Source organism: Dendrobates tinctorius, unplaced genomic scaffold, assembly GCF_039654945.1.
Source record: "Dendrobates tinctorius isolate UK_male_01 unplaced genomic scaffold, ASM3965494v1 ptg000051l, whole genome shotgun sequence".
NCBI classification, from domain to species: Eukaryota; Metazoa; Chordata; class Amphibia; order Anura; family Dendrobatidae; genus Dendrobates; species Dendrobates tinctorius.
In genome coordinates, this window is record NW_027361719.1 from 2,037,482 (window position 1) to 2,060,297 (window position 22,816).

The 22,816-nt window shown below is 39.1% G+C and overlaps 1 protein-coding gene across 1 annotated transcript in view; it reads right to left on the reverse strand.

Annotated features, from left to right (window-relative positions):
* Positions 1-22,816, reverse strand: part of COL2A1 (collagen type II alpha 1 chain) — a 63,957-nt gene that overhangs the window by 36,247 nt on the left and 4,894 nt on the right. Inside the window, exons 4-18 of the mRNA XM_073576682.1 lie at positions 22,733-22,765; positions 21,233-21,265; positions 21,081-21,134; positions 20,567-20,668; positions 16,975-17,052; positions 15,702-15,746; positions 15,567-15,620; positions 14,599-14,652; positions 14,280-14,333; positions 13,278-13,331; positions 13,093-13,146; positions 12,673-12,717; positions 12,079-12,132; positions 5,596-5,640; positions 5,192-5,245 (exon numbers count right to left, since the gene is read on the reverse strand). Coding sequence (XP_073432783.1) covers positions 5,192-5,245; positions 5,596-5,640; positions 12,079-12,132; positions 12,673-12,717; positions 13,093-13,146; positions 13,278-13,331; positions 14,280-14,333; positions 14,599-14,652; positions 15,567-15,620; positions 15,702-15,746; positions 16,975-17,052; positions 20,567-20,668; positions 21,081-21,134; positions 21,233-21,265; positions 22,733-22,765 — 813 coding nt within the window. The remainder of the gene's footprint in view (positions 1-5,191; positions 5,246-5,595; positions 5,641-12,078; positions 12,133-12,672; positions 12,718-13,092; positions 13,147-13,277; positions 13,332-14,279; positions 14,334-14,598; positions 14,653-15,566; positions 15,621-15,701; positions 15,747-16,974; positions 17,053-20,566; positions 20,669-21,080; positions 21,135-21,232; positions 21,266-22,732; positions 22,766-22,816) is intronic.

The window sequence follows — 22,816 nt, forward strand, 5'->3', positions numbered from 1 at the left end:
CACACGTTAGGCATTTGGTGCAGAAATTTCGACATCTCTTGGCTGGAATAACACAATGTAAAATAGGCACATTTTTTATGCATTTTTTTTACTTGTGTTTTTGGTGCCTGGTTTTTCCACACATTGAAAGAATTGACATGTCGCAGATTTAAATCAGCACCAAATTTGCAAGTCACAAATAAGCACCGTGTGCACAAGACTTCGGGATTCTCATTCGCTACGCTGGCATCAGGAAACCCTTCAGGATTTGTGACAGATCCGCGCAGAAGAAAACTTGACAAACAGGCGACAAATCTGCAACATGTGCACAGGCCCTGAAGGTAGAGAGTATCTGCTTTATATTTGTTTTGAGAACATTTATTTTGATAATTAACGCATTCCTATTGCAGTTCTTAATTTGGGTTTTTTTGAACCTTAACTGCTTTTGATATTTTGGAAATGTATTAACATAGATTATGAACTGAAAAGAGTGTGTGATGCTTATTACATGAAGGTCGTAAGAGAATAATTATTAACGTTATATAATAACATAAAATATAATGTTCATATTAATAATTGTAATTATATAATTTTATTCTGGTTCATTATAACAAAGCTGGCCCTATTGGGTGTGGTGGAGCCATAATACTATCTGGATGGCAGGTATCTGGGACAAAATGAGATGTGTATGGAATGTCTGTGTATTATTTCACTATGCCACCTAGTGGCTGGATGAATGTTTTGCACTTAGAAGAAAAGTATGGTCACATTTCACACACAGACCTATCTGTGGGCATCCTCAGCATGTCATAGTCAGGAGGAGCTGAGCTTATTGACATGTATTATAGTGGGAAGAGATTCAGTAGAACCTGTATTTTATCATGTTAATGAGTCCGGTGGGCGGTTCTACTCAGTAATTATTTCTGCATGTAGCGTCACATGGTTAGTCAGTGATTAGGACCGCCTACTGGACTCTTATACAAGTTATATTGAAACCTTTCCCATAAAACTTATCAAAGCGCTCCACTCCTCCTGCAATATAACCTCTGTCCTGCAGATCAGATACCAAGTCCCATATGGCTGATTCTCTTTATTGCGGGGGGATTTGCGATATTGTGGGGGGGAGGGTTGCATTACATATTGATTCTATAGCCTAAGCCCTAATATGGCTTATTGATGTAGCAGCCATTATAATAACAGCCGGCGCCATCCTACTAACCTAGATCTGCTGGATCTAGATGGCAGTAGAGCAGCTTTTGTAGTGGTAAGTGGTTCTTGTGGCCGCTTTTCTTTTACAAAAAAAACTTTTCCAACAAATCTATTTAGTCTTTTTTTAGGCCTGCGGGATAAATTGTAGTTTTTCAGATGCAGGTCATTAGCTTATGGGAATAAAATCTAAACTAAATGTGGATAGTCAGTATGAAGCAGAGCACATCCGAGCTGTGGCATTGTGTCTATCTGCATATTTCAGGATCCGGGATGTAAGGTCATGGTGTTATTCATGCTCTAATGCATTCTTTTCTGTCTCTTTTTCACAAAAGAGCCTTGTATATCCAAATTCCGGGCTGGACCCCTGTGCGTTCCAGTTACCAAGGCAACTGCTGCAATTAGAACTCCTGGGAATAGAAATACCAAAGCTTCTTACTGAGTTTTCCTCCAAACCTGGAGGGGGGCTTGTATAAAAGTGCACCTAGCCCCCTCATCTTGTTCTTAGACCGAACTTCTCTTCTCTGACCCCTTTAAATATTTAGAAACGTGACATAAAACCAGCTAAAAGTAGGGTGAAGGCACGCTTATTAGGCCGGGATCACACTACCGGTAGTGTGTGATACAAGAAACTCGCACGAGTCTCTCGCATCAACACCCGGCGATGCCGCTGGCACTCGGGACCGGAGCTGTGGCTACATGTGTTTCTAGGCAGCCGCTGCTCCGGTCCTGAGTGCCGGCGGCAGCGCCGCGTGTGGATGCGAGAGACTTGTGTGAGTTTCTTGCATCACACACGGTAGTGTGAGCCCAGCCTTAGTGAAAGTGTTCCAGTTTTCTTTGTATTATCGGGCATATATCCAAGGCCAAAGGGAATCCCTAAATTAAGAGTCGTTATCAGTTACATGAAGAAGTCATGGAGAAGCCAAGTATATTATTCATGTGACAACATCATGCTTGCTTATGAAACAGGTACCTGAGGAATAGGCAGTAGTGGCCCCAATGTATTATTACTCCACCATTCACTTTAGAATTATGTGAATCCAACTTCCTAAAAATGTATTATTATGAGTTACGGTACTCTGGATATTACTAAAAACTACAAAAAGGTACTGGTAAAGCCAAAAGGTCTACAGTCCAAAATCAAATGATATTGTAAGGTAAATCATTGGGACCCCCGGTGGTGAAAACCAGCATTTCATGTTAATGTATTCTGGGTGCAAGGTGCACACTTTTTTTATTTTACTTTTTCAGTCTGTTATTCTCTATTTTATCAATAACTTATAGTATAAAATACCAGAAACTGCAAAAAAGATACTAGTAAAAGTCTGTAATCCAAGACCTGCTGATATTGTAATGTAAAACATTAGGACCCAAGGTGGTGAAAACCTACGTTATTGCTAATGTGTTCAGTTTTTAAGGTGTACATATTTTTTTTCACTTTTTTCTGTGGGTTAGTCTCTATTATATCAATAACTAATAGTATAAATTACTAGAAACTACAAAAAAAGAACAATTAAAAGTATATAGTCCTAAACCTATTGATATTGCAATATACATCATTACACCCCTGGTGGTGAATACTAGTGTTACATACTAATGTATTCAGTGTTCAAGGTGCCCATATTTTTATTTTACTTTTTTCCCTTTTATTAGTCTCTATCTTATCAACAACTAATAGTATAAAATACTAGCAACTACAAAAATGATATTCTTAAAAGTATGTAGTTCCAAATCTGTTGATTTTGTAATATAAATCATTTGGACCCCCGGTGGTGAATACCAGTATTACATGCTAATGTATTTAGTGTTTAAGGTGCACATTTATTTATTTTACTTTTTTTCCCGTGTATTACAGGTTTTTCTCTATTTTATCAATAACTAATAGTATAAAATACTAGAAACTACAAAATAAAGACACTGGTAAATGAACATAGTCCCAAAACTGTTGATATTGTAATATAAATCATTAGGACCCCCAGTGGCAAAAACGTGCATTACATGCTAATGTGTTTTTTTAGTATGCTTTTTTCCCCAAGTATTAGTCTCTGTTTTATTAATAGTAATAGTATAAAATACTAGAAACTAGAAAAAGATACTGGTAAAATAATATAGTCCAAAACTGTTGATATTGTAATATAAATCATTGAAACCCCTGGTGGTGACATCTTGTGTTACGCGCTATTGTGTTCAGTGTCAAAGGTGCACATTTTTTTATAACTTTTTTTCTGTATATTCGTCTCTATTAGATCAATAACCGATAGTAAATGTTTTATGATAATACATGTTTCACTTATTTTAGCGTTTATTAGGCCTAATATGTGGATGGAGTGACACAAAGCACTTATAGCACAACACCATTGCGACCGATGTATCTGGTCTTTTTATATGCATATGCCATTATATTCCACAAAAAAATGCAGCATAATCTGCGCTCCTCTTTTGTTATTTTGGGAGAAAAAGAAAATTACAAAAATTAATATAAGGCAACATTCAGACGTCCATTTTTCATGCACGTGTTCTGTGCTTTTCAAGTACCCGTTTTAGTCTATAGTATTGTTCACACCTAAATTTTTTTTGAAGACTGTGTGTCCGTAAAAAAAAATGTTCATTTTTAATACGAGGCCTGGATCAAACTCCTTTATGGAAGTCTATGGGTATGTGAAAAGGTTCGGACAGCTCACTGATGGCCTCTTAGTTGCATCCTAGTGTTGACTGTTTAATAGGAGAAGCTTCAGTAGCCTGCAGAATTTTTTTTTTGGTGTACAAAAAAAATTGATGAAACTCTGATGGCAAAAACTGATACACTGACCAAACACTGATGTAGATTTTGATGTACAAGTTCTATCAGTGCTTTTCACTGACAGCATTCGTGTATAGTCTATGCGGCTGTTCACATGGCTGTGCTTTTTTTTTTGTGGACCAAGTGTGAGTGGTCTGCACCAAAATACGAAGATTCAATTTTTATCAAAATCACAGATCAAACTCGCCCATTCAGGCCTACGGGTCAGTAAAAAAATAGCACAGCACTCAGATGCCATCCATGCGCCATCCGCATGCTATCCAGTTTTCACGTTTGTTTGATAGGAGAAGATTTAAAAAACTTCTTGCTCTAAAAAAAAACCTGATTAAACTTTGATGGTAAAAATTGGCACAATGACCAAACACTGATGGAAATCAGTTTACTTTACGTCCACGAGAAAAATCACTGATAACTGAATAGGCCGTAAATTTGATCCTGCCGCACCAATGGAAATTGGTCCGTTTTTCACAAATGGATAAAATAAAAAGTAAGAACGGACGTCTGACTGTTTTGACTTCTAACATTTCTGTTAATTTGGTGGAATTTTTTGACCTAGGCCCAGAGAACAATGTAGCAACAGTTGCTCTTTGTAATGTGCTTTTTTTTTGGCCCCCCCTTGAGGGAGCATGTGTTCAGGCGAAACGGCGGTCTATGTGTTATTGGTTTAAAATAAAAAACTGCATGTTTCAAGGAGCGATTGAAGCTAGTTCCTTCTCTAGGTTTATGGATATTCATCTATTTCTGTGCTGAGCACTGCCACCTGTGCACTAGATGCCCTGTAAGTAAGTGCTCCCTGGTATATGTTGCTGCGTATGTCCCGATATATGAACTTTACACTGCAGAAACATAGTCTCTTGCTGTTTATTTTCTGACACGGACAGTCTCATACACAAGTTCTTTACTGCTATAGTGTGTTTTTTTATGTTTTGTATCTAATGTTTGATTTTAAGTCTTTAAATACCCCAAATTTATCTCTGGATTTCCAAATTTCTAACATTTTTCTAGACAATAACCTACAGTGATGTAATGATCACTGGCGTAATTTTTCTCTGCCTTATGTATCGCGATTTGTTGTTAATGTCATGTAGCCGGAGTTCACTGATCCTGCTGGCCACTCAGAGGCTGTCAGACCTGTGGACTGTGTCTGCTTTATAACAAGCCTGATTGACTCGACCTCTTGACAAATTGCTGTAGGTTGACACATACCTTAGAGCCAGGGGAACCGGGGAAACCAGGAGCTCCAGCTGGGCCAACAGGTCCCTGTAAACAAAATGAGACTGTGAGTGATTTAAAGGCAGTGAAATGTCTCAGTTTAGCCCTAAGTATTTTGACAGCTGCTGAGAAAATGAGAGCCGGACTAGCACAGTATGCATTGTATCTAAACAGACAATTACAAGGGGCAACTTTACTACCAGTATATTGGATGATTAAATTGTAATTGCTGAATATCCTAAAGCATAATATCACATTACTGAAAGTACTGAATCATTAAATGGAAAATAGTCCTGATTCCAGCTACTTCTGAATGATATCTCAGGAGGTTAAATTGTATAATTTCATAAAAATGAAACGTAAATCGTAATGTATTGAAAACTGATTAGATAACTTACAGGTGGGCCAGCGGGACCGGGCAGACCGTCATTACCACGAGCACCCTGAAAGAGAAATATAAGCACATAGTAAGTAATAATAATAATAATAATAGATTGCACTCTTGTATTTCATAGGCGTTAAAGAGGTTGTCTCATGTTCTTAAAGAGGCAAAACTGAAAATTTCTAGAAAGTTTGCAATTAATCCCCTCTTAAAAGTCCTTAAGTGAGGAAGGATCGTTAATTTGATAGTATACAGCTCATTGCTTAGGTTTCCGGCCACCCTGCAGTGTCAGAGAAGTCAGTTTCCCCAGTAAGGAGGGTGCGCTGCTGCAGACTCTATGCTCAAGTTAGGATAGGATATGGGTTGAAGTAGATGGACTTAAAGTCTTTCTTCAACCTTAATAACTATGTTACTATGTTACTGGATCTGACCACTTCCTCCATGTTCCAGAGGCCATGCTGTCTATGCTAGAGGTCTGGGGAACAGCACAATTCAGAGAGGAAACACAACCATGCTGTGGGGAACAGCACAATTCGGAGAAGCAACACGACCATGTTGTGGGGAACAGCACAATTCGGAAAAGGAACACGATCATGCTGTGGGAACAGCACAATTCGGAGAAGCAACACGACCATGTTGTGGGGAACAGCACAATTCGGAGAAGCAACATGACCATGTTGTGGGGAACAGCACAATTCGGAGAAGGAACACGATCATGCTGTGGGGAACAGCACAATTCGGAGAAGCAACATGACTAAGTTGTGGGGAAAAGCACAATTCAGAGAAGTAACACGACTAGGCTGTGGGGAACAGCACAATTTGGAGAAGTAACATGACCATGTTGTGGGGAACAGCACAATTCAGAGAAGCAACACAATTCGGAGAAGGAACACGATCATGCTGTGGGGAACAGCACAATTCGGAGAAGCAACATGACTATGTTGTGGGGAAAAGCACAATTCAGAGAAGTAACACGACTATGCTGTGGGGAACAGCACAATTTGGAGAAGTAACATGACCATGTTGTGGGGAACAGAACAATTCGGAGAAGGAACACGATCATGCTGTGGGGAACAGCACAATTCGGAGAAGCAACATGACTATGTTGTGGGGAAAAGCACAATTCAGAGAAGTAACACGACTATGCTGTGGGGAACAGCACAATTTGGAGAAGTAACATGACCATGTTGTGGGGAACAGCACAATTCAGAGAAGCAACACGACCATGCTGTGGGGAACAGCACAATTTGGAGAAGCAACACGACCATGCTGTGGGGAACAGCACAATTTGGAGAAGCAACACGACCATGCTGTGGGTAACTGCACAATTCAGAGAAGCAACATGACCATGCTGTTGGTCCAAACTATCAATCTTCAGAAAAGTACCAGCCCTGGCAGAGCAGGAAACCGCCCCCCGGGAGCACGTCACTTCTAAATATAGAGCATTACATGAATGCTTTAACAGTTATAGCTCCAACATATTCTGCAGCAATGTTTGCATGATTTCACTTCTATCAGCCCCCGTCTCTGAAGGAGGTCACTCACTAGGGACAATTTCACAGGAAGGCAAAGAACTGAAATCCTTTGGTCTACAGAGTCTTAGGAAAAACATACCTCAACCTCAATAAATCATGTATTATCAGATGACATAATGTAAGTTTAAGTTTTGAACTAGTAGATCGTAATTGTAGCTATTGATAGTTCATCTACATTGATACCTACTGGCTAATATGTTACACTGCATATTTTACATTTTTTGCTGACATTGACAATGTTGCAGTTGAGAAATTATATTTTTCCATAGCTTGGGTAATAAAATCGTTTAAATGGGCTGCAATATACATTGATCAATGGATTTACGCTGAACGTTAAAAAATACTTTATAAATCATTTTTTTCATGATGAAAGGTTGGGAAATATTAAGATAGATAATTGATCAATAATTGAATCAATCACATCATGAACAGCTACAAGTGTAAACTGACTCAATGTTGCCACTTAGAGGCAATAGTCTTACACTGCAAGCATTTGCCTTTTCCCATTAATAGTATTTGGTGAGAACTAATGCCTCTACAATGCCACCAGGTGGATGAAATGTGACATTGCATATGTTTCTGTACACCTGCATTTATACAGGAATTCAGAGGAGTGGAAAGAATGTGGAGGTCATATAGATCATTACAGATTTACGTTGGACATAGCAGTCATAGGGATGGCAGGCCAATTCCAAATCCAATTATAATATTCATAAACCTTCTTATTTGTCCTCATATGGTTACAGCGAATCTTCTTTTGCATCAATCAATTTCTAGTTTAGAAGTTGCCAAAAACATTCTACGATTCTCTTCTTTTTCTTTTTCTAACAGCCTTTGGGGTGACATAGGAATTAGTACTCTTTTTGTAATCCTGCCATTGCCGGCCCCGCTCTTGGCTTCGTTTGAATTAATTCACCATTCTTGGTAACGCTTGTGTTTTTATATCTACTGTTAACTGTAATAGCAGCCTGGAGCCTTTTATATATTAGATGGACAGTAAAGGATGGCAACTAAGTTTGCAACGGCCCCATCACTGTATTATGTATCACTGATCAGACGCACCTGTGTAATTGGTTACTTTATAATACACTTATATGCAACGTTACAATGGTTGCCTTTCCTTTAGGCTTCGATGGCAGCAGAACTGCAGCATTCTTAACATGATTTTGGAAAATTGAGGCAAACCATAAAGAAAAAACACCCTGTGACCACAATTTTTGAATGCAGCCTTAGAGATTGGGTCACTCATTACATAGTAAATTACTCATCTGTTTGTAAGGCCGGGGTCACACTTGGGAGTGCAATGCGAGAAACTGGCTTGAGTCTCTCGCCTCGATACCCGGCACTGCCGCCAGCGGTTTGGACCGTAGCATTCAGCTGCATAGAAAGACATGCAGCCGCACACTCCGGCCGCCGGGCATTGAGGCGAGAGACTCGCGCAAGTTTCTCGCATTGCACTCGCAAGTGTGACCCCGGCCTAATACTTAGTATCTCCAAACAATTGGCAAGAATCAAAATTTCACCTAATTGAAAGGTGCCTAAAATTGATTAGTCAAAGGATATTCCTCCTGGACCCTCTGTATACGTGCGGCTTGGCTTGGTTGCGTGTGCATGCGTTTTCACTAATGAGAAGGTAGTAACATAGTAACATAGTAACATAGTTAGTAAGGCCGAAAAAAGACATTAGTCTATCCCGTTCAGCCTATAAAATTCTGTCAGAATAAATCCCCAGATCTATGTCCTTCTAAAGAACCTAACAATTAGGCTGAGTTCACACGTGGTGTTTTTTTCGTGTTTCTGCGGCGGTTTTAACCGCGTGATTTTGCCGCGAAAAACGCGAAAAATAAGCATCCCATGCATTCCTATGGGATTCCGCAATGCTGTGCTAATGCTGCAGTTTTTACCGCGGCAGAATTGCTTTGCGGTAAAAAACGCACCATGCTCATTAATTTTGCGGAATCGCGGCGATCCCGCACCCATAGGAATGCATTGTTCTGCTTATTTTCTGCATGTGGCTGTGCACACCATGCTAAAAGTAAGCAGAACATGTGCGGATGGTACCCACGGTCCGGAGGAGAGGAGACTGTCCTCCAGGCTTTGGGTACCATATCCCTGTAAAAAATAGAATTTAAAATAAAAAATATTGTTATTCTCACCTTCCGACGCCCCGCGCAGCCTTCCCGCCTCTCTCCACGCTCCCGGTCCCAGTAAGCCTTTGCGAGCGATGACGTCCATTCTCGCGAAGTCTCGCGGTCATTCGCGCGACGTCATCGCGAATGACCGTGAGACGTGGTGATCCCGCGAGAACGGACATCATCGTGGTAATTGTCGCAAAGGATTACTGGGAACGGGAGCGTGGAGAGAGGCGGGAAGGCTGCGCGGGGTGTCGGAAGGTGAGAATAACAATATATATTTTTTTATTATTATTATTTATATTCTATCTTTTACTATTGATGCCGCATAGGCGACCTCAATAGTAAAAAGTTGGTCACACTCGTCAAACGCTATGTTTGACGAGTGTGACCAACCTGTCAATCAGTTCTCCAAGCGATGCTACAGATCGCTTGGAAAACGCTAGCAATTTTGCAAGCTAATTACGCTTGCAAAATGCTAGTTTTTCCGCGGGAAAATCGCGGGAATTTAAAATGCGATTTTCCCGTGGAATGGAATTCCGGAATTCTCGCTGTAATTTCCGCGAGAGTTCCGCTACGTGTGAACCCAGCCTAACTGTAAGATACAATATTGTTACGCTCCAGGAAGACATCTAGGCCTCTCTTGAACCTTTCGACTGACTAGGCCATGGGCACAAATCTCCAGGAAAAAACTCAACATGCCCTAATTAGAGTGCTTTCACACTGAGTTTTCTCAAACGTCCGGTGGATTCATCAAGGCTTACATCCAAACATGTGCAGCACGGGATTCAGGTGTTTATGCCTAATGGAGGCGGACACTCAGACATAGTAGACTGCGCCAAGAGGTGTATACACCTGAAAATGATGCATGATAGAGAACACAGTGACTCTGTCTACACAATTATAGTCAATGATGGCACATATGCCCAAATCCTTTTTTACGGTGAGTTCGGACATAATTCTTGACGGGACCACTGAACATGGGGAAGAGCACTATGTGAAAGGGGCCTTATTCTTTTGTCTGACATCATCAATTAGAGTTTGCAATCCCCCATACAATTAGATAGTCGACCACCAGATTGGGCTGACATTACTGAAAAGTGCATAGGGGCCTTAAAGGGTTTGTCTGCATATCTAGGGGGTGTCAGCCATAACGCCACCCCATACACAGGTCGTGTGTGGTATTGTGGTTCATCTCCATTAATATTGATAGAGTTGAGCTACAATACCAGCCCATGTATATGTCTGCTGCTATTTCTAAGGGGGAAAAATCAGCCAAGTTTCTCTAGTGGGCCTCAAATCTGTGGTGTTTCAATTGCTTGATTTAGAATTTGGAAGCAGCCATTTTATCCGATAAACTGTGCGGCCGACTGTACTGGTATTGAGGTTAAAACAGCTGTTTTCTTGCATTAAGCGATTTTAGGAGGAAGACTTTGACGAGCTCAGAGGGCCTAAATTTTCAGTAGTGAGCATGTCCGCTGCATGTGAACGCAGCCTAATTGGACAATCATTTAACGCCCTGCACTTGTTTCTCTATTTGATCAGATTCTGATGATCGGGACTAATCAGACAAGATTCAGCCTCGTATCTTCATCCCAAATTGTGTGATTGGACTGTATGTAGGTAGAGAAAAAGAAACTTTAGATGAAACTATGTGATTATAAAATCCAGAGAGAACTCTCAGGGCCGTGACCGGGCAGCAGTGAGCCATGGGAAGCTATGGAGGAGGAGGAATGTTGGAGACAAGCCTAAACAGAGGCCATCCACAGATACGCCGGCATGGTGTGCTCTTACTGCAGGGGATTAAGGGCAGACACTGATCACATCAGTTTCCTAGATCTAGTGCCTTCATGTATGTACATACGTAATCCTCATCACACAAATGCGGTTTTGCTATGAATATCGTTAAGCTCGCACAACGAGTTGTATCAATCCTGTCTTTAGTTCGGAAGTCTACATTTAATTTATTTTTAATCCATGCGCTGGTGTGAATGACGAGCCGCCAGTCTGTACATGTAAGCCGTGGACTGGATGAAAACTTAATCCTTATTCGCACTCCTAATTGTTTTCACTATGCAAGTCATGTCAGGTTTCTCTGACAGACATATTTTCAAAGATACAAGCACTTGTAATCTAAGGAGAGATACCGGAGATATCCTGCCTGCAATTGCAGCAGCTACACTGCCGGGGTACATGGTCTGGAGAAAATCTGGGTCAGGGGGCAAATAGGAAGTCAATTTTCTCTATGCTCCAGACGCCCAAAAAGGGGTTATCTGAGATGTAAAAAAAACCCTTCAAATTGTTGAGTAGCAAGAAAGTTGCTAAAACAAAACAAAACAAAAAAAAATTAATCAAAACTGAATCCCCCACGGGTTTTATTTACTTCCCCTCAGTGATGACGTCACGTACATTCACATGACCACTGCAGCCAATCACTTGCCTCAATCTCTCGCAACACGCGCTTGCACCTTACTGAGGCCAGTCACTGGCTGCAGTGGTAATGGTTATGTTGGATACGTCATTGCATTAGAAAAAAAGAGAAAATGAAAAGTGAAATCACCCAAATATCAGGAGGTATGAACTAGAGGTTATTTGTGAGTATTTCTTATTTTTTATTACTTTATGTTACCTAAAACCTTAGACAATCGCTTTAATCTATTCCGTTATGTGTATCTCTAAAGCTCTGGTCACTAATGTGTGAAGAGCCCATGATGATGGCTACAAGAAGTCACTCCTGCTAATTGGTTTTCAATCTTCGAAAGCAGCAAAATATATGAATATCCTCAAAAATAAATGTATTATTTTTTAGATTTAACTGTGTTTAATACTTACAGCAGCACCAGAAGCTCCAGGACGTCCTCTCTCACCAGGGAGACCACGTGGACCCTATAAAGGAAAATAGAGGTCAACCATCTGCCAATATGAATAACATTGGCTATAGGGAATCATGGAGAGCACAGGATGAAGAACTGTTTGGTTACACTACCTGATCCTATGTCCTTCTTTGGAAGCAAAAGAAAAACCAGCTTCCATCAAAATTGACATGATCTAATATGGCAGGAGATGTATATATTATCATATACTTATATTCTAATCATATATGTCATGTCGTTATAGACGGTATAGGTGCAGATGACCTGTCAGACTATTTTCACAGAATTTTCTGACAATTCTCTCACTGCCAAAGGAAGCATAGTTTGGACTAATCCTACTGCTCCGATAGAGTATTTCTACATATGCACAAAAGTTACACATTGACAGTATTAGAACCCTCAGAGTGATATTAATGAAGGGTCCTTTAAAAGGAAATATATGACCTGTCTTAGTAATGAAAATATAAACCGGCTTTAAATTTTATCCTGCAGTGACTCTCTCTACTGGAAAAGTAACAATCTACAACATTCTCTGCCAAAAGAGGCTGCTTACCATTGGGCCAGGAGCACCAGCCTCACCAGGAGCACCACCTTCACCCTGTAGGAGTACAAAGCAAATGTCAAGGTGAGTCAGTAAATGTCAGTGACTTTTTTAAGTATCACAAGTATCATAGTAGTTATGGTATAATTTCTATACAAGTGAATGGAGTGCACGGCGCACACATTGTCACCTCTCCACAGCGCCCATTTTTGAGATAGGTGCCGGTTCCATAAGGAAGACTTGCATCTATCAGAAATTTGTTGCATATACTCCAGATATGCCATAAATGCCTATAATGGGAATTCACAAATTCTATATGTTCTATAAAAGTCACTTGCAATCTACTATATAAGTTGTAGTCTTAGAGCCCGTACAAAAGTAGAAACTATCCCTAGGCGGACACTCAGCATTCTTTTACAATCAGGACATTACCTTGGCACCAGCAGCACCAGACTCTCCCTTTGTGCCATCCAGACCAGGGTAACCCTATAAGGAGAAAGAAATCCTATTAATGTATAATATGCACAAACTAAACAGTCTTATAGGTAGTGGCACTCCATGTTTTATGGTGTATTCTACATTTTATAATTTTAAGTGGTATATAGTTTAGTACATACTCTGTGTCCTTTTACTCCTGGAAGTCCTGGGGTTCCAGGGAATCCTCGAGCACCCTATAAAAATATGATTGGGATTAGCACAATTTCCAAAAGTCTAGAGTGAGACAATAAGTGACGTGTCGTAGCTTTGTTTGCTATAATTGGATAGGGCAAATGTAACTAGGACTAAGTTATTCATGGTCCCTATTGTGTATAAAGCTTGTAACAAAGGTCTTATAATAATATCTCCATCCAGATAGACATGATATCCTCCAACAGTAACGTCTGTGATCCAGGGATACAACACTTTCAATCCAGCAGCAAGATATGGTGTCCTTTATTCTATATCTCACAAGTAGGTCATCATGATGTGACCTATAAATACCGTCACTGTGCCACCAGCCGGATGTGGCGTCCAACAATCATTGCATGAATCTTCCATTAAAATGACTTGGCTCCAAATAGTAATTTCTCCAGTATTGGTGTCAATGTTCCAACAGTGGTGTATGATGGTTTCCAGTATTTGTATATTCCACTAGGTGTTACTTTTCATGAAAATTGCCATTGTTCATCCAGCAGGATTGTGGGTTTTCCATTAACCATATCAACACACCACCAGAACTTCCATTATTACAGTGTGAAGGTTTATAATAGTAGCATCCACAATCCCCAAGCATTGCTTCATGCCATATTCCATGACTAGAATTCAGTGTGAGATTAGCAATCTTCTACTAACAGCATCATGGATTTTGGAGCCAATATTCCACCTGTACAGCCAATGTCCTCAGTGTCTGGACTTTTCGAAGGAGAAGTGTAGCATGATAAGTTGTAGACTCTTTTATCGCCTTCTAGGAGTGATATTTTATTGTCTTACTATATATATATATATACATATATATATATATGACACCACAGGTTTTATGCTTTCTGATGACTGCTGGAACTTGATCATTGCCATTTCCAGTCCTTTATCTCTACATGGTCCTGTGTAATTTAATGTGATGATTGTCAGAAAGCTCTTACCTGTGGTCCTGGGGGTCCACGCTCACCAGATTTACCAGGTTTTCCAGCTTCACCCTAATGAGAGAAAACCTTAGTTAAATACTGAAGAAAACAATCTACTCAATTTTGACCTTAACAGTTAGTGCATGTATGTAATCCCACACTAGTTATAAATATGTTTTATATGCTTGTATACTTGTATTACTACACTTTTATTAAGCCTATTTTGTTACATGAGTTATTTAGCATAATCTCACATAAAAAAATGATATTTAAACTTGACAATATAATATTTTCTTTCTACTGATACATATTATAAATATAGAAATCTGATTCTTACATCATCACCAGGCTTTCCAGAGGGGCCAGGAGGGCCACGGGGACCCATAGGGCCCTAGAAAACAAAGCAGAATTACAATTAATGATGGTCTGAAACAAATTTGAGCACAAGAAGAAAACTTTTTTGAGGGCAATCCTCCCCCCATCAAATAATGGTTTATATTTTAAAGAGTGTATTATAATTATAATTTATTTATATAGCGCCAATATATTCTGCAGAACTTTATAAATATTGACATCACTGTGCCCATTGGGGCTCACAATCTACAATCCCTATGTCTTTGGAGTGTGGGTGGAAAGTTGAGTACCTGAAGGAAACCCACGTGAACACGGGGAGAACATACAAACTCCTTGCAGATGTTGTCCTTGGTGGGATTTGAACTCAGGACACCAGCGCTGCAAGGCAGTAGTGCTAACCACTGAGCCGCCATGCTGACAATGTGCCCACTGTACAGTTAATAAGGTTAGGAAAACACATTGGTCCATCAAGTCCAACATATGATCGTAAGGTATTTACATACAGAAGCTAATTTCCACCCCCTATTCCAGAACAAAGTAGTAAACCTGCATTTCACTTTTAACCTTTGGCCAATTTTGCAAAATATAATGAAAAATAAATAACTTGACGGACTAATAACTAAGCCTGAACTGACACTGTCTATCTTTATCGTTTGGTTTAGTCTGTACGCCCACACCGGTATTTTATAGACGCAGACACTCTTTTATCTAACTAAGATGTCTGTTTATGGGCAGAAACATTCGCTATTGGTAATTTAAATGTACCATGAAGGGAAGAGGACGTCTACTATAATCACAGATCGAGAAGACATAACTCCCCCAGTGTTCTGTGTATGCCCCATTTCCCTGCCATAGACATAACATCATTACATCACATAAAATGAAGGCGGCTCTCCTGCTGAGGACGGCCACTGACTAGTAACAATATACGAATAAAGGCACTTTACTTACAGCAGCACCGGGTTCACCAGGTTCACCGGGATTTCCTTGGAAACCTTGAGGTCCCTAAATTTAAAACCAATTAAAGTTCATTAAAAGAAGTTAATGAGATTCTAGTCAATGAGACACTTAATAACAGATACTTACAGGAGAGCCAGTTGGTCCAGGAGGTCCTCTAGGTCCCATAGGGCCCTATGACATGAAAAAAACATGAGTAAAATCTAAATTAGATAGTGAAAAACCCCTGTAGAGGCAATCAATGGCCTTCTGTAAAGCAGAATAGTATGGAACTGTGTGCTTCTTGTGTGTACTAAGTAACACATCGATATTTATTTAAAGCGGCTTCTCAGAGGCTTGGAGCTGGAAGGCGGCCATGTTTACCAGCTCCAGAATTCATTTATTGCCTGCCAAGAGGGGCTGGAGAGCAGACGTTTCCTGAAGGAATTCACTGGGGAGTTTATAAAGCAGTAGCTGTTGTCCGCATGGTTAAGACTTCCACTCCACCACGAAGTAAAGTCTAAACAAGCATGGTGCTATGTGTACGCGATTCATTATGTAGATTTTTTTTGCAAACTGAAGTTAGGAATGGAAATAAGTCCCAGTAATTCTATGTGATATCTCCTGCTACAGCTGTATCAGTACTATACAGTGCGGCCGGAGGTACTAACAGATTCAAGAAGGACTGAATTCACAATAATATAAGACTAATTTGCTAAATGAGTCCACTAGGTGTCTCTATACCTGTAGGCATTTACTCCAGGCTAGAGCCTGAAGGCACATACAATTTTTGAAGAACAGTTTTGCCCAATTCATTTACCCCAACCCCGTATACAATAATATATACATACATATATATTATGATATTTAATATATTATATTTAATATATAATATATACAATGTATTTGTATTTATATTGTATTTAATGTAACATAATATCAGGGGTGGACATATCATTGGTGCAGTGTGTGCACTTGCACAGGGGCCCAAGAGGTAAGGGGAGCCACCACCACCTCCAAAACAGCTTAGCTCATATAGAAAGAACTATTGTACTGCAAAGGGTCCATATATTGTTCTTTCGCAGGGGCCCTTTTTGATTTGTATCCACCTCTGCATGATATATATATATATTTATATATAATGTATTAAAGATATATATTTAACATATCACACATATAACTATATACATATATATATTTATATATATCCTAAAAGTATGTTATTGATATATAGCTATATAATAGCATGTGCTGTGTAACAATTCTTCTTTTATCCTCCTGTATAGCAGATGACATACATTGTCCATTCAGACCTGACCCACTCTAGCTCCAGTTACAGTAAGGTTTGGGCATCTTGCTTATACTGCCCTCTAGGTGGTAATGCAAATTATTACAAGTACTAGAGCGGAAGAGTTTTTCTTACCATTGGTCCTTGCATAACACCCATCTGTGCGCCTCCGGCTTTCTCATCAAAACCTCCTGTCATCTGAGCAGCAAAGTTCTGTGGAATCAGAGCTTGTTATTAGTATTTCATTGCATACCACGATATGAAGAGCAATAGCAAGGCTACAGAATAATATAACGCCTGACCTATACCTTCCCTAATATAATCTTATGGTCAGGTCTAATATATAATAACATAATACCGTCTTCCAGCTGGTCACATATTTTTTATAGTTCACTTTTCTATGGAAAGCTACAATGTTTTTTTTTTTTGCTTGTTCTTAATTCTATTTTTATTTTTCAAAAGATGGTAGGCTCGTTTCCATGATTTATTTTGTCATTTAACCAAAATTTCTACTGAAAACAAGCCACAAATTGAATGGAAAGGTTTTCTTTCAAAACCCAAATCTCTGCTTCCTGTGCGACTCTTTACAATGTATATCGTATTTTATCCATGTATGAATCATGCACGGCCTGCAATCATTATGGGTGTACGCCTGTATCTGTTATTGTATTATTGACTCCGGATCAATAGCTGTAAAGGTTAGAACTTTAAACTCATGGCAGCGCCACCATGTGGTAAACCTTGGAACAAATTTTCTCACGACTATTACTAACCTGAGAAAATGTGAACCTTGGATGAACGACATGAGCACATTTCTTTCCTGCAGTTTCATATCCATTATAGAAAATTATATTATTGACACAAGCGCAATAGAAATTTTTGTTCTTGTTCATGATGTGCCTTATAATGGAGGCTCAATATTGCCAATGAACACAACGCTCCTATTAAAGAGTCGTCTGCCAAAAAACATATTTGCACTAAAAACTAAATGTTAAAGAGTCACCAAAGTCTTAATTTATATTTCATCAATCAATGGTTCACATGAAAATAAGCAACTGTGTAATATATCTTATCAGAGAAATCTGCTTCTTTCTCTGCCAGAACTGATCAGTTATTGCCAAAATTCTCAATTCTTAGATAAAATGTGAATTCAATGAAGACAGACTGTTACATTACTGAGATAGAAGATGGCAGTTGGTGCTGATAAGATTCTATGGAGACCGGAGGAGGGAGGAGCTAGAGGCAGAGCTCCTCCCTCCTCCTAGTGCCATCTACATAGGATCTCATCACCAGCAGCCGCCATCTCCTATCTCAGTAATGGGAGAGTCTGTTTTCACTGAATTCAGATTTTATCTCAGAATTGAGAATTTTGATAATCACTGATCAATTCTGGCAGAGAAAGAAGCAGATTTCTCTGATAAGATATATTACACAGTTGCTTATTTTCATGTGAACCATTGATTGATTAAATAAAAATTAAGACAACGGTTACTCCTTAAATCATTTTGAAATTTGCTAAAAAAAAAAATACGTTCTACAATTTGGCATCGATCCCATTTTGCCACACACATGCTTACTAGTGATGAGCGAGTATGCTCGTTACTTGAGATTTCCGAGCATGCTCAGGTGTCTTCCGAGTATTTTGGTGTGCTCGGAGATTTAGTTTGTGTCGCTGCAGCTGCATGATTTACGGCTGCTAAACAGCCTGAATACATGTGAGGAATGCCTGTTTGTTAGGAAATCCCCACATGTATTCAGGCTGTCCAGCAGCCGCAAATCATGCAGCAACGGCGACACAAACTAAATCTCCGAGCACGCTAAAATACTCAGAGACCACCTGAGCATGCGCGGAAATCTCGAGTAACGAACGAGCATATCCACTCATCACTAATGTATACACCGCGTACTTGTTGCATGCTTAGAAGGCCAGCACAAAGAAAAAAATGGCATAGAGGGCAATGAAACTAAGGGTAGGTGAACTCAGCTTTTTCAGGTGGATTCTGCTTGGATCTCCCCCTGAAAAATCACCACGAAAAGCAAACATAGTGCACTGCAAAGTGAAAATAGCATTGCTGTGCATGTGTTCAGTCTTTTGTTACTTCTTTTTACCACGTCAGGGCTCAGAAACCATGAAGTGATAAAAAGAAGTCGCATGATCACATGGGCGACTTTTGTCAAAAAGCTGATCAATAATTAGAGTTTAATTTACTGAAAAAAGACACCGCGAAAACAATGGCCAAGTCGCCAGGGTATCTGCTTCAAGAAAAAGACCGCCGGCTTCTTCCCAAAGTGGAATTGCCTAGGGAAAATCTTGGCGGCATCCTAAAGCGGTGATGTGCACATCCCCTAACTTGCCCATAGAGGAAGCTTTATCATTGCTCAGCTTAATGAACACACTTCTTATTACATTTTTGTGATTGTTCAGTACAATCAAAACCGCGCATGAACCAGATAACCCCCAATATAAGGTTCTAATTTTTCGGTATTTATTATTTTGTATTATGTTTTTTTTTTTTTTTTTCAGTTTTCGTGGTAAATGGTAATATACAAAATATATAGTCCAATCTGTCCAAGTGAAAACCAATTAAACTTTCCCTATGCAATGACAGCGTATTCAAAATGGAACATTTGGAGGAGGTAACGTCACAGCATATTCATAGAAAGGACATTGCGGTATCAAACCCACAAGAGATTGATGAATTTCCTTGTGCTAGGTATAATGAGAAAGCACATACCATCATATATAATGGATATTAAACAGGTCTCTATATGTTTTTTTTAGCAGCTTTAAAAACCTATTTTATTAGTGTCTTCCATCAGAATGTTTAGTATATGTGACATCCAGAAGAAACTGAATTTATAACCTATATAAGGCGCTGATCCATTGACTGGGATGCACTTAATAATAATGTGTGGGTCCAGCCGAGAGATCATTTGTGAATGATATATACTGTATATGACAATGACAATATAATAGAAAAGATAGAAGGGGAATCAAGTCTAGTAAAACACATCCAGAGAGACTGGGTCTCAATCTTGTGCTGTACTATTGCGGATTGGATGTATTATAATGTATTCTTCTACAGTAGAATCTATAGGAATTGCCTTCATTATGGATTGTAAAAGATCGGATCAGTCTTTGAGGTCACTTTTTATTTGTGACGGCAGAATATCTGAGTTTCTGAGTGGGATTACATCTTGGCACAGAATTTAAGAATCTGTGTCATTGTCACTTTCTTGTAGATTGGAGATAGATTTCTATTATGTCTTCTAGATTAGGATAAAAAATGTCATTGCGGACAACCAAAAAGAATGCAGAAAAACTAAAATTAAAAAAAAAACCCTCCTAATCAGTTTCTTTAAATATGGATGCAATTTTCATTTGCAGCATAGCTGGAAGCGTTCAGGTTGTACCCGCGGGAGAGTATGAGGGCATCTCGTTTGCAAGTCTCTGATGTTGGACAATCATCTACTTGTACAGTGTCCAGCAAAATAGGGGGGAAAAAAACGTTCTGGGCAGAGAAGATATTTTGTGTCAGAGGAATGCAAACAAACTGAGGGATTACAAAGAGTGGCTGTGTATGAGGTACATGGTAACAGTGGAGCCTTTCAATGCTGTCAGCTTCATTTAGAGTTGTAGAGCAAATGTGCTGAGTGGATGTGAGCTGGGGATGTGAACTTTACAGACCGGTGACAAAGATTGGGCGTCAGTGTCAAGCCTACTTACTCCACCAAGGCCAGGGGGTCCGGCAGGTCCAGCTGGGCCAACGGGTCCTGGGTTTCCAGGAGTACCGGGTTCGCCATCTCTTCCACGGGGGCCGGGTGAACCCTAAAATAAAGACACGTGATGGGCACATTACATACTCAGGCTTATAAAATGGGGACATTGATTTTGAATGATTCAAGTGGGCACATTATCAGCCTGATTCAGACAATGGAAACTTTCTAGGTACATAAGGTGGAAAGTTTCCCAGTCATATGGTGGATACAGTAGGGGGCATTCATGAGGATGGGGTAGTAACAACATATTAGACTTATTCATGAACTAGATACTCGTTGGATTGAGCATATGTAAGGGTTTTGGCTGGTTTCGCACTTTCTGTGCTCTGCTTATTTCCACCTGAATTTAGTTGCAGTTGCAGTTACCTGCATTACTTTTTATTCATTTCATTGATTATTTCCACCATTGACAACTTATATTAGTTCCCTACAAAACAATTTTTAAAGTGTTTCTCACTTACTTTTTCACCTTTATCACCACGATCACCTCTTGGCCCTTGTTCACCAGAAGGTCCCTGAAAAAGGCCAGAAAATATCTTAATATCAATCTGATTCAGGTATTTGATATTAGATTTAAAGGATCAATCAATTATTTTGAATAGATTTTCTATACCTGTGGTCCTGGAGGTCCTCTTGGTCCTAATACCTATTGTATAAAAATATGTAGAGAATCCAATATTATGTCATGTAAAATGAGCAAATGTTATAAATATACAGAGATAGTAAATCTAAGCTGGTAACTAAACTCTGAGATAAAAATGCTCAGCAGAAATAGCTAGATAGACAGACAGACAGATAGATAGATAGATAAATAGATAGACAGACAGACAGATAGATAAATAGATAGACAGACAGACAGATAGATAAATAGACAGACAGACAGACAGACAGATAGATAGATAGATAGATAGATAGATAGATTATAGATATATAGATAGAAAATAGATAAATAGATAGATAGACAGATATATAAATAGATAGACAGACAGATAGATAAATAGATAGATAATAGATTATAGATATATAGATGATAGATAGATAGATAATAGATGATAATAGATTATAGATACTGTAGATAGATGATAGATAGATATATATGTGATAGATAGATAGATAGATAGATATTGGGGCGGACATATCATTAGTCTTTGGTGTATTCTATGCTGCCACATCAATACTCAAAATAAAATGGTGCCCGTTACACCTGCAAAGCAGCTTCTGTCACAGGCACATAAACTGGTGCATTATGACAAACTATTGGACTGCAAAAGGCCCATGTACTGTTCTTGTTCATGGGCCCCCTTTTGTCTGCGTCCATCCCTAGACAGATATAGATAGATAAATGGAATAGATACGGTAGGTATGTGATAGATAGATAGATAGATATGACATAGATAGATACTGTAGATGGCTACTAACTGTAGATAGATAGATAATAGATAGATAGATCATTGTATCATTGTCCATCCTGTGCAGCCACATTGGGGCCCAAGATGATTTGAGGCCCCCTCCCACCTCATTGACAAATAAAGTGGTGCATTATGATGAACTATTGGACTGCAAAGGGCCCTTATACTGTTCTTGTTTATGGGCCCCCTTCTGTCTGTGTCCAGCACTATACAGATATACATAGATAGATAATAAATAGATAGATAGTTCTGAGATGGATAGATAGATAATAGATAGATAGATAGATAGATAGATAGTTCTGAGATGGATAGATAGATAATAGATAGATAGATAGATAGATAGATAGATAGATAGATAATAAATAGATAGATAGTTCTGAGATGGATAGATAGATAATAGATAGATAGATAGATAGATAGATAGATGGTTCTGAGATGGATAGATAGATAATAGATAGATAGATAGATAGATAGATAGATAATAAATAGATAGATAGTTCTGAGATGGATAGATAGATAATAGATAGATAGATAGATAGTTCTGAGATGGATAGATAGATAATAGATAGATAGATAGATAGATAGATAGATAGATAGATAGATAGATAGTTCTGAGATGGATAGATAGATGGATAGATAGACAGACAGATAGACAGACAGATAGATGAGATAGATGATAGATAAAAATAAAATGACACACTTACATCTTTAATATCACCAGGTTCGCCTTTTTGACCCTAGAGAAAGAAAACAGAAAAAATACTTTAAAGTTGCTAGATGCTTTATAT